This window comes from Ochotona princeps, chromosome 3 (assembly GCF_030435755.1).
Source record: "Ochotona princeps isolate mOchPri1 chromosome 3, mOchPri1.hap1, whole genome shotgun sequence".
Taxonomy (NCBI): Eukaryota; Metazoa; Chordata; class Mammalia; order Lagomorpha; family Ochotonidae; genus Ochotona; species Ochotona princeps.
This window is the reverse complement of record NC_080834.1, coordinates 33,191,277-33,210,119: the sequence shown is the minus strand read 5'-3', so window position 1 is coordinate 33,210,119 and position 18,843 is coordinate 33,191,277. Positions and strand designations below refer to the sequence as shown.

The 18,843-nt window shown below is 48.9% G+C and overlaps 1 protein-coding gene across 1 annotated transcript; it reads right to left on the bottom strand.

Annotated features, from left to right (window-relative positions):
* Positions 1-211: 211 nt before the first annotated feature.
* Positions 212-10,617, bottom strand: KCNE1 (potassium voltage-gated channel subfamily E regulatory subunit 1). Its single transcript, XM_058661230.1, has 2 exons — positions 10,349-10,617; positions 212-1,260 (listed from the first exon to the last, which is right to left on the bottom strand). Exon 2 carries the CDS (start codon positions 1,229-1,231, stop codon positions 842-844), a length of 390 nt encoding a protein of 129 aa, XP_058517213.1. The 5' UTR covers positions 1,232-1,260; positions 10,349-10,617; the 3' UTR covers positions 212-841.
* Between the last annotated feature and the right edge of the window lie 8,226 nt (positions 10,618-18,843).

Genomic DNA, 18,843 nt, shown 5'->3' with positions numbered 1-18,843 from the left:
TCCTACACCCGAGAGATGAACCACGTCACTCCCATAGGGCGCCCACACCCACACGGGGTGCTAGGGCCCCGTCTTCCTCTTCTCATGACAATTGAGCATGTTCCTTGGTTTACTCTGAAGTTTTTTCTCCTTCATTCCAAGCTTGTAGGAGGCAAGTTCCTGTTAGGCTGAGCTGTGTAGGGTGGTTGTGCTTGGGGGGGAGGGAAGAATGGTGGATAGGCTCACAGTAGCCCAACAAGAAGCGACAAGGCCCAAAACATTGCTGTGCTTGTGAAACACTGGAACAAGCCCGCCTTTGGGTTAAGTCCCACAAGTCAGGTCTATTAGTTAGCAGGACAATTTTGTGCCTTTAATAAAGGCAAAAACAGCAATGACTTAAGGACAGGTGGAGTTAGTCGCACTGTGTTATGGAGTCTAACTTGGCCCTGGCCATCACCTTCTTCTTGGACTCCTGTTGTCCTGCCATTGGGGAACATGGAGTTTTCTTCCAGAATCATACGTGTTTGCCACTTCATCCACGTCCCTGCTGCCAGGAACAGGGACGGGGGACCCTCATCATTCCCACTTTTGCTGGTGAGGGCCCCATCACACAGCCTTGCTGTCTGTCACAAGGTATGGAAAATGGAGCTTGTGTTCTTGGGTACTCTAGTCCACTGACCAAGAAAGGGACAGCAATGGGGGACATCTTTAGCAGAAGGAATGCGATTTGAGGAGAGCAGTGTCATTGATTCGGCCCTCACCGCTGACAAGCACAGGATGAATCTGCCACCACAGGCACATGATTAGAAAGGTCAGACAGTCAGGTGGGGGCTTGCCTAGGCATAGCTGGGCACCATGGGGTTCAGGATGCAGGCTGCAGCTCAGGCAGGTGTGAATTGGGGTGTTCCACTGCCAGATGATTTTCAAGGACGTAGCATGCCCTGTAGCTCTCCAGGACCCGGGCCTGGACGTACGCCTTGTCCTTCTCCTGCCAGTCATTGGACTGGATGTATACATTGAAGGGATCGTGGGAGTGCTCCAGCTTTCTGGAGCGGATGTAGCTGAGCATAATGCCCAGAGTGAAGAAGCCGAAGAAGCCCAGCACCATGAGGATGTAGAGCGCCTCCATCTCGCCGTCGTCACTGGGCGGCGACCTGTGGGCTGGGCTGGATGTGCTGCTGTCCTGTGGGGCCATCTTCTGCCCCAGCGTGATCAGCAAGGACGTCATAGCTGTGGCATTGGGCAGCAGCATCCTGGGCTTCCGGGTCCTGAGCACACTTCCTAAAAGAAAAACAAAATGCAGTCTGACAGTGGAGGGAGCAGTGGTTCCAAGCCACAGGTTTGAGCATGCACACACAGTGTTTCAAGATCTCAGGTGATGGGTGAACTGTGTCCTTCAGTCCTTGGTCTGTGCTAGTGTGACTGTGTATAACCCTCTTGATTCGCCAGTTGACACAGTGATTCCCTTTGGTCAGTTGATATGTTGATTCCCTTTATCTCTGCCCACAGCTCCTACTCCCTTCACCCTCCAGGGGACTACAGGAACCCATTTCTCTGGAAGCCATTGTAGCTTACTGTTGCTTAGAGTGTGTATCTCTGTTGGTGAAACAGTATTACTGGTCCCTTCCGTATGCTTCTATGGCCCACACCTGCTCTGTGTGTGCAGGTGCACTCCCTCACTTCACCTGGGGTGAGCACACACTCCCTGCTAACTCCATCAATAGTAGAAGACACACCTCCGCCACCTTCTCCTCCAATGGACCTGACAAAAGCCCTACATGTGCAACTAGTTCCTGCTGCTTTCCATGATGAACTAAAAGCAGGCACTGTCCATGAGTCCCAACATGCTCTATGCAATGGACTGAATGTGTCTGCCAGAGTCCACAGGGGAGACTTGGTCCCTGATGCCCCAGTGTAGAGAGTTGAGGTCTTGGAGAGTTGATCTTGCCCCACAAATGAACTCATGGGTTATGCCAGGACATACTTTCCAATCAACGCAAGCTCTCTCTGTCTCTCAGGGCTGTCCTCTCTCAGTGGTTTGCAAGCAGGGTCCTCACCAGAAACAGAGTCAATGCCAGCACCATATTCTTGGCCTTGACATGGACTATGCAGCCATTGGTGAAATGAATAGGCAACTAGGCCAGCAACAAAAAGTGGACAAGGGCCTTGATCTGTTCTTTCACCATGGAATAGCTAGCTCTCCAGGGGTCACTGTGTTCATCCGGGTGGAGAAGCCTATTCCAGCCCATGGCTAACTCTGTGTCATAGCTCATGCGCTCCATGCTTCTGGATCTGCTGTGCAACACCCAGCAGTGAGCATGGCTGGCCATGGGAGAGGCGGCATCTCCCCATCACTTTCACCTTGATGGAACTATCAGTGAATGTCCAGGAGTAGGCAGAGAATTAGCTGTGGAATTCCCCCAGAGGCTGCACATGCCCTGAGAATACTGTCTGGGAGGCCTTGGAATCACTGGGAAGCTAAAAGCAGTTTTGTTCGTGTGTGTGTGTGTGTGTGTGTGTGTTGGTGGTGGTGGTGGTGGTAGTGGTGGTGGTGCTGTTGTTGCAATGCAGGCATGACCACAGTCTTGGAGAGTGTGATGGATGAGCAGAAGGAGCTGGGACTTTGGCTGGACACCTCTGCCCTCACAGTTGTGAATGCTGGCCCTGCTATTTCCTGGCCACATGAACCTGGATACAGAGGGTGCTTCACCCTGCTCAGTGAGTGGTGTCCTTTTTGCTGTGTCGAGTAGGAAGCCACGTCACTGTTCTGGGCATGGAGCAGTGATCCTAACAGGCAGGTGCACCAGAGTGGGCTCAAGTGAGAGTTTACTGGACTGTCCACCTTGTTAAGAAATGGCAGCTCACAGACTGGGGACTCTGGGGCATCAGGTTTGGTTTCCAATAGCTGTGGCTCTCTTTTTTGTCAAGTGAGGGGGAACCACCCATGAATGAGAAGCATCTGCTCACAGATGGCTGTGTTTGAGCACAGAAACCTTTTAGGGGTTGAGCTTCAGGGGTTCAAAAGACACACAAGTAGTGGCCCCTAAAAAGCCCAGTACATAGACCATTTTAACCATGGGGGTGAGCAGGAATCATTCGGTAACAGATTCAAACTCAATGCTCAAACATTTTTTAAAAAATGACTTGAAACCACTTATGAATGCATAGAACCCTGCTTTGAAAACAGGTAAGGCTTGAGCTGATAATTTTATTCCCCCAAACCCAGAGTGACCATAATTGGCAAATATTCCTGCTAACATTAGAAGTTTCTATAGCATAACGTGAGGCTACCAGGCAATCTTTGGAGTTCCAAGTGGTAATTGGTTTAGCAACAATAACTCCATATAGCAAATTAGCTGAAAAGTCACTTTTGCAGTTAGTTTACACCGGTGGCATTACTGTTACTTAAAACCAGATGGGCTTGACCATGGAGGGAGGAAGCCAATAGAAACAGCTGCTTGGGGGCCCGGCGGCGTGGCCTAGCAGCTAAAGTCCTCGCCTTGAACACACCGGGATCCCATATGGACGCCGGTTCTAATCCTGGCAGCTCCACTTCCCATCCAGCTCCCTGCTTGTGGCCTGGGAAAGCAGTTGAGGACGGCCCAAAGCTTTGGGACCCTGCACCCATGTGGGAGACCCGGAAGAGGTTCCTGGTTCCCGGCATCGGATTGGCATAGCACCGGCCCGTTGCGGCTCACTTGGGGAGTGAAACATCGGACGGAAGATCTTCCTCTCTGTCTCTCCTCCTCTCTGTATATCTGGCTTTCCAATAATAATAAAACTTAAAAAAAAAAAAAAGAAAGAAAGAAAGAAACAGCTGCTTGGAAAACTTCCTAGGCCTTGTTTGAAGGCAGTGGGACTCATGCTGTGGAGGGAGTTAGAGTCACAAAGTTAGAAGGAGGGTGGCTTTGGGGTTGGCGCTGTAGCACAGAAGGTAAAGCTGCTGCCTGCAACACCAGGATCCCATATGGGGCGCCAGTTCAAGTCCCAACTACTCCACTTTGAGACCAATTCCCTGATAATGTGCTTGGGAAAGCAGTAGAGACAGCCAAAATGCTTGGGCTCCTGTACCCAATGGAAGACCTAGAGAAGTTCCTGGGTCTTGGCCATTTTAGCCTAACTCCAGCTGTTGCACACACTTGGGGGAGTTAATTATGTAAAGGAAGATCTCTCTCTCTCTCTCTCTCTCTAACTTTCAAATAAATAAATAAATACTTTTTTTGTTCAATGAGGCTGGCCAGGTTCCATTGAGAGACTCTGGCCCAGCAGGTCTGGGGCAGAGCCTAGGGATTGGCATTTCTGCTGCTGACCATGCCAGGGAGCCTTCTGGAATTACCTGTGAAGATATTGGATCCTGCCTCAGAAGGCTTTATCTACTTGAAGGACAGAATGGCAGAGAGATAGAAAGAAGATTCCATCCACTGGTTTACTCCCCAATTGGCTGCTGAGGCTGGCCCCTCTGGTTCTCCCCAACTGGTGGCAGAGGCCCTAGTTCTCTGGGCAGCTTGTCTTGCTTTCCCAGCAGCATGAGCAGGGAAGTGGACGGGAAGCAGAGCAGCCCAAGCTCTGACCAGTGCTGGACAGGTCCTTGGTGTCACAAGAGGCACCTCCCTCGGGCTGGGTCTCCACACTGGCACCACACCTTCAGAGATTCTGATGTTATTCATGTTGTTCCTGTCTGTTTCAGGGCCTGTTTGAAAGCTTGAATGTGTCTCACAAGTTCATGTTCTGGAAACTTCATCCTCAATGAAATAGTGTCCAGAGCTGGGGCCTTGAAGGAGTGATTAGTTGATAAGGGGACTGCATTCAAGTTGTGACTTTGAGAGTGAGTTCCTCACAACAGAATTTATTTGGCATCTCTTTTATCTCTCATCTCTCTGCCCATCTCTGTATGTCTACCACGTGTTTCCAGCCTATCTTTCTATCTCTCCAAGCTATTTCTATTTCTCTACCCATCTCCATCTCTACCTACATCTCTGTCTCTGTTTCTCTCTCTCTCATTTCTATAACCTCTTTCTCTTCCACCTTCTACCTTCTATCACACATCAAGAAAGTCCTCATGAGATGTGCATTGTCAGAACGCATCCACCAGGACAGCTGGGGTAACAGATGCCTGTGGGAACCTGCTGAGAAGAGGCTCCAGGAAGAGTAGGCAAAGTGCCCCTCGCCCAGAGTGCACCCTGCCCCCAGTGAGTCCTTGGAAGTATTCTGGTGCTGTCCTTGATAGAAGGGGAACATCTATGCTCTGTCTAGCCAGCTAACCAAGAACAGACAGTACTCCTTATCAACTCCCCGTTTCAGTAGTGTTTTGACCAAGGCACCTTGTTAGCTTTCCTTGAACTCCTTGTTTACAGACATGACCTAAGTCTGAGTTGTGTTTGAACTATTGTTTTGCTGAGTGCATAAAAACTGGAACCCTGGAAATAAATATTGCCAGTTGCCATTGCGGCACTGTCCCCCTGGTTCATTTGTGGCTGCTCCCCTCCCAGGTTTCCGCAAGGTAACATGCAAGATCAACGGAGGTTGACATGCATGGCTTGTCCTTGCACTGCCAGCCTGAAGAAAACTAAGAAGTCTTTGTTACCTATAAATTACCCAGTCTCAGGGGTTCTGCCGTCTCAGAATAAAACACAGCAAGAGCAAGTAAATCAGAACAAGCAATCCCAATGTGTAACCATGACCATGAGGCTGAGGTGCAGGACCTTGGAGAGTTAATCCAATAGCATTTGGTGTTGTAGGATATTTGGAAAATGTTTGTAAGAGGATCAAGCATGATTTCATAGTCAAATTCTCAAACTTGCTTGCTGGACAGTTATTTCCTGTTTGGTCTGACACGTGTCTCATATACCCTGAAGAGAAGCTGCAGAGAATGGTCAGACTTCTGCTGGGACCTGGGATGCCAACACCCCTAGTTAGGCGGGCAGCTCATTGTCTCTCAACTAACACTACTGCAGCTTTAAAGAACAGCAGTTTCTGACATTTAATTTATGGTGTGGTTTTTGTTAAATGCCCTGTGTGCCCCTAAGGTCTGTAGGCTAGTGTGTGTGTGTGTGTGTGTGTGTGTGTAAGTGTGTAATGAGCCTCAAAATGAACCAGCCAGTCCTCTTAATGATCAGCATAGTGAAAATGACCTTGAGTTTCATCTGCAGCTTAATTGGGAGTTCAGGGCAGACTCTAGCTGCACTCCCACTGCAATGCCCGGGGGCTGCATGCCCAGTGGCGAGGGTTTGATACTGTTGGGTTCACTTGGATTTAGGGAGCAAATGATACAGTAACCTTCAAGTACAGACCACCAACTCCCCTGAGATGAAGTCCTTTGACAAAGGGCATCTCCTATCAACAAATACACAAAAAATGTAATCTTTCAGCCACTGATTCACATTTTACTGGAAAAGAAAAGGAAATACCTAGGACTTGGTAGCAAGGCAACAATCCCTCTGTTTAAGCTGAATGACACTGAGGAACTGGTCACTTTCACCAGGTAGAATTGGGTTTATGTAAATGAGGATTGTCTTCCTACAACTTCCTGGAGCTTACCATCAAGTAGAGGGCTGGGTAAGCTGTGTCCACCTCCAAGTAAATCCAGTTGCTGATTAGCCTGAGCACAATGTTCTCCAATGAGGCTTTGCTAGATCCAGAGAGAGAAATATTTCTAGAAGTTTCCTGGGTTTGAGGCAGGGATGCTTACCCAAGTCTAGGTTGGTGTATTTTTTTTTCTCCTGTTCTTTAAAACTTGGACCTGGCATACAGAGCTCTGGGAAACTGAAATCAGCCAAGCAGCTGCAAATGGAGCCCTGTTTGAACTCTGGCACCCAAGGGTTCCATAAAACCTTGGCTAAACAAAGAGAAGAAGAGATAGTGGGTGAAGCCTGGCTGATCCCAGTGAGCACCTCTCCTCTGCATTTCACCCACTCCCTTGGGTGTGCTGTCACCACTGATAACAGCAGGGGCGCTTTCTGAACAGCAGCACGGCCAGCATTAGCAACTCCCCGTTCTTTCACAGGCACATACTTCTGGGTAAGGCTTTGGTAGGCAACTCCCAGCTTTCCTCCAAGAAGTCTGGATTCTGCAGCATGCCTATGTCAGAGCTCAGGGACCTGAACCCCCATTCAGTGCTCAGTGAAATCCCACTGCCGCCCACAGCCTCAGCTAAGCATCCAGGTGGGAATGATATTAACACTCTCAGTGTTATTACCAGCATTGCTGAAATATTTCCTCAGAAGAGCCTTCCTTAACCAAGATGCAAGAGATCCAGTCTTGAAATAGTCATCTAGGGTGCCAGCTCTGTGATATAGTAAGTAAGCCATGCCCTACGATGCAAACATCCCATATGAATGCTGGTTCCAGTCCTGGTTGCTCCACTTCTGATCCAGCTTCCTGCTAATGCATCTAAGAAAGCAGCAGAGGATGGCCCAAGTTACTTGGTATGCCACACGTGTGGATGGAGTTCCAGGCTCCTGGCTTCAGCGTGGCTCAGCCCCCAGCCTTTGAGGTACGAGCCAATGGATAGAAGATATCTCTGTCTTTTCTCTCTCTCTGTAAATTTGCCTTTCAGATAAATAAATAAGCCTTAAAGACAGAACGAGAGAGAGAGAGAGAGAGAGAGAGAGAGAGAGAGAGAAGAAATAGTTGTCTGGTCCTATCTGCTCTAGGAAGCAGAATTAGGGTAAAGGCAATGTGACTAAACTTAATTTGGGTGAATATGATCCTACAGAGTCAACAATTCTAAAACTTAATTTTCCCAGGAAGCAATTGTGTATTGGTGTCATATTTATTGCAACTCCATAGCCAAATCCTAGAAACACAACAGAAAAGAGCCCTGTGAGACCATCAGAACCTTCCAGGCAGAGAACTGGCTTTGTCTTGGTTTGCAATTCATCTCTCCTGCTTGGAGTAATTGGCCCTCTTAAGGGGACCATGGTCTTCCAAGGAGTCAGGATGTAGTCATGCAGAGCCAGAGTCAGTTTTCCCATAAAATGGGAAAAGAGCTTCTACCACCTGCCAGCTGCATGTTGGGTGTAGCCTTTGAGTCAGACACTCTTACCAGAGCTTCCCAGGAAGGTTGGTATTTGAAGAGTGGAGAGACAAAAATATTGACTGTTCAGATCATTGAGTCAGCTCAACTCAGTGTGGCAAAACGGGAAGGAGCTTTGGAAGAGAGAATGGATGACAGCTGAAGTCCCCTAGAAGGAAGGCAGAAGAAAACCTACCTTAGTGTAAGAAATAAGTCCAGGGCACCTGATGTTCTCTTCTGAGGACTGGGACAGGTGGGGCATAATATGAATGCACACTATGGGGTCTGTGCCTGAAAGAAGATCTCCACCTTCCTGGCCGTCAGCGCTCTCTGCAGCGGCAGCACCTGCTATACCTGCTTGCTGAAGTGTGGATGCTCTTTGGGAACAGGCATCTATCCTGATGGTTGAGACACCAGTATCCCACATCCAAGTAACCGATTCAGTCTCCAGCTCCAGTTCCTAAGTCCAGCTCCAACTCCTAACTCCTAACCTCCTGCTAGTGCAGATTCAGGAGGCAGTGGTGATGCCTCCAGCGTTTGGGTTTCTTCCACTCACCTGCGAGACCTGGGTTCTGGGACCTGGGAGTTCCTAGCTCCTGCCATCAGCCTGGACTAGCCTCAACCACTCAGAGATTTGGAGAGTGAACCAGCAGATGGAAGCTCTTCCTGTTTTTCTGCCCCTTAAATAAATTCAGGATTTTTTTTAAACTTATGCTGGCCCTTCAGAAACCAGATAATATTTGTCACTCAAGGGCTGTGTCTAGATTTTTTTTTTACAACAGTATTTGCCTTACAAGGGTGTGTAGAGAGGTCTGCCCATCTTCCCGAAGCTTGGGAGGGTCACCAACCACCTGGGTTTTGGTTTTGCCTCTCCTCCAGTCTCTAGAATATTTCAGTAAAAATTTGCTGAGCTCAATGAGATTGTGAAGCCATCAACTGAACTCCATATTAATGGAACTAGAGTGAATAATTGAGAAAACATGCTACATTCTGGAAAAAGGTTGTTGAATAATCAAAGGAAAGCTTCTTGCAACCTACTTGGCTTCTGTATGTTGACTTTCATCTTCTTTCTCTTCATTTATACATTAAAGCATTTTCCCCCACATACTAATGTATGTGTCTGCAGCACATTTTATTCCCTTGAAGGCAGGAGGGAGTCATTGTTAATTCCATCCCTTCCCCTGACTACCAGGAACACTTCCCTTGGCCTCCCCTTCCCTTTCTTCCGTTGGACTTACCACTTGCTAACATAATATGGCTTCCTTGCATAGCATGTTCATAGCTTCATGCTTATCTTTCCCACCAAAATGCAAGCTCCCGAGGGAGGCGAGCCCAATGTCTGTTGTTCCTGAGTGACTAGAACACTGTTGGAGATCTGGTGTGAATGCAATAAGCATGCATGGAATGTAGGCATGCATGCATAAATGCATGAGTAAGTGTTCCACCCAAGGACCAGGCGGCCGACCCGAAACTGACACTGGAATTGTCTTGCGCTCAGTGAGTCCCTGGGATGCTCTCAACACGTGTCTTATTCTTCCCCTGACAATTCCCTTCCCAGTAACCTGTGGTTCTGGAGATTTCTCCTGCCTTCCTCCGCAATCATCTCCAGCTCACCTGTGGGGGCTCATCTGTGGGGGCCAGAGAAAGTGGACAGTTTGAGGCAGCTGCTTGAAAGCCAGGGAGGGAGCTGTCTGGGATGCTTGTTGCAAATGAATTCAAAGAACTGTGAGATCAGCAGAGTCTCCACTTTCTGGCTTATCTCTAATTGGACTAAGGGTCTCCCTTCACGGGGCTGGGAACTTCTTCATCTGAAGGTAAACCCAAATGGGTGGTTTGGTCCCCAACAGAGGTGGAAAGGGGCCATGAATAGACTGGGCTTCTTAAAAGTCCCCTTTCTCCTAGGTCACCACCGAGATCAGATACCAGCAGTGTTCTTGGCATTCCATGCCCTTAACAACGAGGGACTCCAGAGTTCCAGAATTGTCCTGGTTCTCTCTCCCCAGCTCCACCCCAGAGGTTCCCTCTGGATTCGCACCCTGTGCCCAGGCTGTCTGAAAAGACTGGGGACAGGGGTGTGATTTTAATTTTGTTTGGACGCTTTCAGGTATTTCCCCAATTTCTCTAGGACCACACCCATAACTCAGAAAGAGTGCAACAATGTTTTCGTTTAACAGATTGACTCAAGATGGGCCGAGGGGAAAGAAGCGACAGATGAAGTGCCGCGTCTCTCCCTGTTAGGGCTGATGGGCTTCTCGCCTGGGGTGCCACAGATCTGCTTCCGAGAGCCCCCTCCAGCTCGCCTAAGTCGGGCACCCGCGCGGGGAGCAGTGCTTGGCGGTTGCAGCCGTGACTTACCGGATCTGGACCGCTGGGAGAGCCAGGTGTGTAGCGGAGTCCGCGCCGGTCTAGCGCTGGGGACACGGTCAGCTGAGCCCAGGGACAGTCGTTCAGCGGGCCAGCGCCGCGCAAGGCGGGCGGGGCCTGCAGCAGCCGGTAGCTGTTCTGCCCTGCTCCGCCCGAGCGCCCCGGCGGGCTCCGGGTCCCTGGGACTACCCCAACACGCCCGGAGTCCTCCTCACCCTGCACTCCAGCCCGCCGCTGGGCTCAAAGATGCTCTCCAGTGAGGCGCGGTGAGATTGTGGCTGGCAGAAAATCTGCACTAGAATCTAACAGCCCGACCTACCTGCGGACACACAAAGCTCTCTGTAGGACCGCGGGGGTGGGGCAGGGGGAAGCGGGAGGTGGCCAAGAGAAAAATCTGGGGGATCCCCTAAGTCCTTTTTCTAAAGTGTCTGGACACAGCCACCTCCAAGAGGCCCACCAGACTCCTCTAGTTTCTCCCTGCATCCCAGCACGTGCGTGGCACTCATACCTCAAATGGTTATGGAACACCTGCTCCCAGAGGTATGAATGGCGGTCAAGGCAGAAGCAAATGCCCTTCCGCACCCTATTTTCTGCTTTTCTTTGTTCTTTATGTTTTTTTCTTGCGATGGGAGGCTTGGGTCAATGCAGCATGGGCTCTGCATCTGTATGCAGGAGTCTACCCAGTACAAGCCTACAGCTAGGAAAACAGGCTTTTGGCATCCCTCCGCAGGGGCTAAGACGCTGCTCTGGGTGCCTCCCTCTTGTGTTGGAGTAACTGATTCAAGTACTGACTCTGGTCTGATTCCAGTTTCCTGCTGACGCCCTGGGAGGCAACAGGTGACAGGACCTGGGTTCTGTCAGTCAGCGGGAGACTTGGATTGAGTTCTCAGCTTGTAGCTCTACCTTGCCCAGCCTGCTTCTGGGGAGTGAAAGAGTGGGTGGGAGAGCTTCTCTTTCTCTCTCTCTCTCTCTGGCTCCCATCCTTTTAATCAAAAATGTTTTGTTGATTTACTTTTTTTTCTCCCAAATAACTGTAACATGGTGGATCCTTGTATTACAATGTTAAGTGAAAAACACATCCCAACACGAAGAAACCATGAATGTCTGAGGAGAGAGGGATACACTAGTTATCCAAATCTGATGTTTGTTTACTGTGCAAATGTATTAAAATGACAGGTTGTTCCCTGTGAATATGCATAATTACTGTGTGTTTATTTAAAAACCTGGTTACATTAAAAAAATAACTCTTAAAAAGCATTGTCAGATTGAAATAAAATTATTTCCTTTTTTAAAAGACTTTTTTATGAGAAAGGCAGATTTCTCAGAGACAAGATAGAGAGATCTTATATTGGTTAATTCCCCCAGTTACTGCAAAGCCAGAGCTGAGCCAATACAAAGCCAGGAGCCAGGAGCCTCTTCCAGGTCTTCCATGCAGGTGCAGTGTCCCAAGGCTTTGGGCCGTCCTCAACTGCTTTGCCAGGCCACAAGCAGGGAGCTGGATGGGAAGAGAGGCAGCCAGGACATGAGCTGACACCCAAATGGGATGCCAGATCTTACAGGTGGAAGATTAGCCAGTTGAGCTACTATGCTGGCCCCAATAAAATTACTTCCTTACACACACATATGCACACACACACACACACACACACACACACACACACAGAAAAACACGTGGGCCTCAATGGTGTTACCTGGACACTTTTACATTATCTCAGAAGTCTAAGGAAACACAACATAATGTTGGTAATGTTAGTGATGGGCTTCTCTGAGATTGTTTTTCTTTTTTATGCTATTCTATGTTAGCCTTAAAAAACTCAAGAACTCAGGGTCAGTGCCCTGGCGTAGTAGGCTATAACTCCCCTGGTGGCACTGGTATCCCATATGGGTGCCGGTTTGTGTCCTGGTTGCTCTGCTTCCCATCCACTTGCCTGCTTACAGGCTGGGAAAGCCCGAAGCCCAAAGCCTCGAGACCCTGCGCTCACGTGGGAGACCTGGAAGAAGCTCCTGGCTTCAGGCCAGCACAGCTCCAGCCTTTACGGCCACTTCGGGAATGAACTGGCAGATGGAAGGTTTCCTCTCTCTCTGCCTCTCCTCTGTGTATCTGTCTTTCAAATAAAAATAAATAAATCTTAAAGAAAAAAGGCAAGCATTTAATGTGCTTTGGTATTTAGGAATAGCTACATAAACACCACCTAAAACGTGCCTGGCTTCTCTTTCCTCCAAATCTTGGTTTCCCTTCAGGTCCTCTCCATCCCGGGGGGTCGGCTATCTTGCTGTCATGGGGCTCTAGTTGGCATTTCCTTTTTGCTGGAAGATGGGACTGGATTCCAGATGGGAGTAGGTGCCTGTGTGACTCTCGGGGAACTGGAGGTGGTGTCCCTCTCTTCTCCCCTCTCTCCCTGTCTGCTCTAATTCTTACATCTCCCGTCATCCAGGTATGGCTGGTCTTCTAAAGATCCTACTAACACAACCATCACAAAACCCTAGGGTCGCCCGAATCTCTCTCTCTCTCTCTCTCTCTCTCTCTCTCTCTCTCTCTCTCCCTCCTTTTCTCCTCTCTCTGTTTTTCCTTTTCTATTAGTGATCTTTTTACTAGGGTGTGGTACTGTGGCCACTGCTTTTCCTTCTTGCAAAGATTTGAAGAGCAGAGAGAGAGAGAGAAAGAGAGAGAGAGAGAGAGCTTTCATCTGCTGGCAGTTCACCTCCAAACTGGCTACAACAGCCTGGGAAAAGCCAGTCTGAAGCCAGGAGGCAGGTATTTCATCTGGGTCTCTCAGCAGTGTTAGTTGCCCAAAGACCTGAGCTGTATTCTGCTGTTTTTTCAGGCTGCATCAGCAGGGAGCTGGATCAGAGGTGGAACAACTGGACTTGAGCCAGTGCTTCCTTATGGTTAGGCTGTGGCTTAACCCCCACTGGGCCACAACACTGGACCCTTGCCCCGTCTTTTCCAGGGTTTTAGCTTCAGCTCCATGTGCTTCAACCTCAGGGCACACGACAGGCAAAGCACAGGCCCTTGTCCTTCACTCTTAGGAGAATCACATCTTTGCCATCCTGCTTATACCCTTGTCCCTGCTCACAGGACGCCTGAGAAGGTAAGAGGACCCAGGCTTGAGCACGCGATTCTTGACCCTTCCCTCTGGCTGTTCTTAGCGGGGAGGGGGATCCAGGTACTTCCGTGTCAGCCTGGGGACATTGCCTGGCCAGTTGGCCTCTGCCTTGTTGCTTTTGGCCTGTCTACCCCACAATTCCTATTCTTGCCCTTAAGCCTGGGGCTTTTGGATCTTCCATGGTACACACTTGCCTACCTGACTCCGAAGCAGCAGAGCGTGAACTAGGAGCAAAGGCACCCACAGCCACGATGCCTCATCCACGGCAGAGTCACAGAGGAGCAAGTGTCTGTGCTGCCCATCCTGCCACCTGCTGACTGGCGATAGTGGTGGATGAGAGATGAGAACCCACTCAGCCACCTGAAACCAAATTGTCTCCTGTCACTGCCCCCATACCTCCCACCGGATGGCTTGACAGCAGCAGCCGTTGGCACTCCCAAACCTCTTCCGTTTCCTTTCATGCTCCAAGATCTTCCTGCCTCAGTTGCAAGAGGCCTACGTCAGTTTCTCCTCAGGACACCCTGTCTCTGCCTTAAATTTCTACACGTAGGAGGCCTTTGTTTCCAAACACTGCAGTCCCGTGGCATGATCCCAAGACCCCCTAGAAGGTTGTTCTTTTTGTTTGTTTTCATTTTTATTTTTAATGATGTTCACATTGTTGATCAGAGTAGGAATGATTGAGGATTAGGGGAAAGTGGGTATGATCATTGTTTCCACATTTTCCATTTCTTTTTCCTGTATCTGGGGGAAAGGGAGGAGATAAGGGGAAAAGCCATACTCAGCCTCCCAACCACCAGTACCCAGGGATAAGAAAAGGCCACTGGTATCAGCTCAGGCTCCCAATGCATCACATGCTCGAGGGTTCTGCCCAAGTGTTTTTGATAGTTCTGAAATGCTCTCAATCTCACTGATCCAAGGATGAGGAAACCCTTCCCATGTCCGTTGGCTGACATAGTTGACCTTGGAGTCTCCATTTGCCCTGATTTTTTTCTGTCATTGTTTGGTAGAGGTAGTTGTCCAATTTGATCTGTTCTCCTTCTTCTGCCATGGTACCAGATGTCCTCTGCAGGCTCCAGTGGACATGTATCCAGGCCTGCTGTCCATGCCCTGCCTCCTCCACTGAGGAGGTCAAGTCGTCGCAGAAGAGCCCAATGACCCAGGCCAGGTGATCTGGCCCTGCCAAGTGCTCTGGCCCCGGGGCTCATGGACCCAGCACCCACCTTGCAGGCAGGCTCAAGGACCCAGGCCAGAAGATGCAGGCCCCACCAGACCCCTTCCCCGTGGATCTCAAGGACCCAGCACCCACAATACAGGTGGAACTAAGGATCCCTGGCCCCTGGGACTCATGGATACGGCACCAACCATGCAGGCAGGCCCAAGGAGTCAGATAGGTGACGTAGGCCCCAACAGGCTCCCTGCCTCCAGGACTCATGGACCCGGCACTTACCATGTTCAGATTGGCATGCCTGGCCTCACCTCAGAATCCACCAATGGGTGATTCAACCTGGCTCTATCCAGCCTACCTTCAGTTCCACCTCCTGCTGATGGGTGATATAGCTTAGTCCAGTCCAGCCAGTCCCCAGTCCTAGCCCTAACGTGGACTGGTTAGTGTTGTGGCCTGACCTGGCCTGTCCTTTACCCCATCCTGGTTCTCAGATCTGCCAGTGCATGTTATGAACTGGTCTAGCCTGGCCAGGTCCTAGACCTGACCCACATGTATGTTGGTGGGTATATACCTGGCATGGTCTGGGCTACTCCTTGCCTTGTTTCTTGCGCTCACCTGCAGGAACTGCGCCCTGACAAAGGAGTTCGGTTGTTCTGGTTCTACAAGAAACCACCTACCACCTGTGCAGGACCTGCCCTCTGGCATGCTCCTCGACTGACGTTCCTCCCAAGCTTTTCAGTGTGATAAGAGGTGCCTGCAGCCTCTCTGTCACCCACCATTCCCCTGTGCAGACTCTGTCAAGGAACCACCCCATTTCCAACACTGCAAACAGCTGCCCCTCCTCTACAGAGGCTCCTGGACTTTTTCAAACCCTACATCACCTGTAAAGGCCTAAAACTGTGGGTTGTTGGCCAGCTCTGAGATTCTTGGCACAGCCTATTGACTTAATTTAGGTTTTTTTTTTTTTTTTTTTTTTGGTTTGTTTGGTTTTAAAGATTTATTTAGTTGTTTATTCGAAAGGCAGAATTACACACAGCAACACCTTCCATCTATAGGTTAATTCCCCCAAGTGGCTACAATAACCAGGGCTGGAGCAGGTCAAAGCCAGGAGCCAGGAATTCCACCCAGGTCTCCCACATGGGTGGCAGGGGACCAAGAACTTAGATTGTCTTCTGCTGCTCTCCCAGGTAGTACTAACAGGCAGCTAGACAAGCAGTCTGGATTTGATTTGGTGTTTATATGAGATGCTAGCATTGCAGGTGGTGCCTTAATCCACTGAACTACTACAATGGACTCCGCTTTTTAAACTTCTGAACTCACTTTTAGGATATAAAAAAGAAAATATGCCTTACCTCTCATATAGATTTCTGATTTCTATCACAATACTAAGGAACTGGCATTGTCATGGCCACCCCTGGCAGAGCAACAAAAATGCAGACCAGAGTTGCAGTGACACTACAAGCCACAACCCCCTAAACAGTATCCTTAGCTGGCCCACCCCAGCTTGGTGCTGCAGGGACTTGGCTGGCCCCCTGTTCCAGGCCCTTCTCTTCCAGAGCTCACTCTCTGTGGAGCCCCCTGCCCGATTCTTCCTTTACTTGGTACACCTGAGAGTTTGCTTGCTCACTGAACAGCTTGGACCTTGCAGATGCTTTGGGTCTGTGTCGGATCAGTAGGGTTTGTTTCTCATTTTAGAGCAATCATGATTCATGTTTTTCAGGTTCTTCTCGAAAATCTCAGAGAAACTATGGCTCTTCTTCTCTTCCCCCAAAATGTGTCAAGCTGCAAATTTTCACAAGGGCTACCCCGAGATGCTAGGTGACTCAGGGCTGCCACTTTAGGACCTATTAATTTAGGGTAAGAACTATCTTTTCTATTGCACAAACTCAATGGTGTAGCATGGATTCTATGGGGTCTCTGCTATGTACTGTGCTCAGTAAATGCTACGTAAAATTGCCTATTGGTGGACAACAAGACTATGCACTAAAATAGCCATTGGAATTCCCCCATGCAGGACTTGGGGGCGTTGGGACCAATTCATGGTCCCTTTAAATCATTTGAGGAAGATGAGGCAGCTGGCCACAGGCCCACAACTCACTCACCACAGCCACCCTTATGTCTGACAAATAAACACAATCTTCACAGTGTTTTTGAGAAGAACACAAATCCATTAAGAAAGATTTTCCAAAATAAATAACCATGTTCCTACACCCCTGCCTCTCCCCACGCCCTTTTTTTTTTTGTCCGAGATTAAGGCAGTGCTGATAGGAACATGGATAAATTAATTACAGCATGGAATGTTATTCATGGAAAGAACACTAAATCTACTCAGACAATGTTTGACATTTGAGTACAAACATTGCTTTTGTGTTGTTTTATAAAACCTCAATCTGTCTGGTTCGTGAAGACATAGGTCTAATCCTTTTAAACACTGTGGATTTTGAAGTGCAAAGGTAACAGTGTGATGGATGGTTTCCCTGGGCAGAGAACAGGGAGACATGGGAATGAGATTAGCATCTCGGCAGTTGTTGGTGAGTGATGTGGTTTTGGTGTTCCTCCAATGACCGATAACACAGAAGCACTGTTGTGGCTGGGGCTCCCGAGTGACAAGGACATTGGCAACCCTGAATTTTCAGCAAGGGCAGGGAAGATCTCTGGGAATACGTGTGAAGGTCACTTCTTAGACAAGGGACTGTCCACAGTCACAGTCATGATTTCTATGTTCTTTCAGCAGGACAGAAGGCATGGAAAGCACCTGCATTGAGGTGGGCATGTTTGGGTCCTCAACGGCATAGAATAAGTAAGTGAATAAGACGGAGGTGGTGTCTGGTATGACTCGAAGGAAGATGAGAAGAAATAAATCCAAATAAAATCTTTAGGAAAGCAATTTTTTAAAAAGAAAGCAACACCCTAATTATAAATGTGCAAGCTGGGCCCAGCGCAATTGCCTAATGGCTACATCTTTGACTTGCAAGCCCCAACATCTCATACGGTCACTGGTTCATGTCCCAGCTGCTCCACTTCCCTTCAGCTCCCTGCTTGTGACCTGGGAAAGCAGTAGAGGACGGCCCCAAGCCTTGGGATGCTGCATTCACGTGGGAGTCCTGGTGGAGGCTCCTGGTTCCTGGCTTCAGATCAGCTGAGCTCTGGCTGTTGGGGCCACTTGAGGAGGGAACCAGCAGATGGAAGATCTTTCTCTCTGTCTCTGTCCTTCTTCTGTAAATCTGCCTTTCCAATGAAAATAAATAAATCTTTAAAAAACTTGCAAGCAATGCAAACATTTTGATATCATGACAACCTTTTCCTTAGCATTTTCCTTTTTTTGTATGTGACTTTCTCTTTTTTTGAAAGATTTATTTATTTACTTATTTGTTTATTTTTATTGGAAAGTCAGATATACAGAGAGGAGGAGAGACAGAGAGGGAGATATTCTGTCAGTTGATTCACTCTCCAAGTGGCTACAATGGCTGGAGCTGAGCCGATCTGAAACCAGGAGCCAGAAGCTTCTTCTAGGTTTCCCGCGTGGGTGCAGGATCCCAGGACTTTGGGCCATCCTTGACTGCTTTCCCAGTTCACAAGCAGGGAGCAGGGTAGGAAACGGGGCCACCGGATTTAGAACCAGTGTCCATATGGGGGGCCTGGCACCTGCAAGGTGAGGCCTGTAGCCACTAGGCACTGTGCTGAGCCCAAGTTTGCTTCTTTTTAAAAATAGTTATATTTAATTATCTGAAAGAGTGAAAGAGAAGGATAGACATGTACATGCATGAGCACACACACACACACCCACATCTTAATCTACTGGTTCATTCTCCCAAATGGCTGCAACAACCAGAGCTGCACTAGGCTGAAGTCAAGACCCAGGGTCGCTTGCATGGGTGGCAGGAGCCCGAGCATTTGGGCCATCCTCTGTTGTCTTCCCAGGGCCATTATCTAGATCAGAAATGGAGCAGCCAGGAGTCAAATCAGTGCTCATGAAGATATGGGACACCAGAATCACAGGTGGTGACTTAACCTGCTTGATGACAATGTCTGCCTTGTTAACAGGTTTTTCAGCTGATAAATCTGCTTTGATGATGAATCAGTTCACTTTAGTAAGACTGAATCCCTACACAATTAAGGTACAGGATGCTGGCTCAAATTCACACTCGGGTTTGCCCAGTTTTCTGGGTGGACTGAAATGTTCTCCCTCTCCCCTCCCTAATACCTGCACAGAC

Coding starts and splice junctions, on each gene's coding strand:
- KCNE1 (XM_058661230.1), bottom strand. CDS start 1,231: ATGCTGCTGCCCAATGCCACAGCTATGACGTCCTTGCTGATCACGCTG.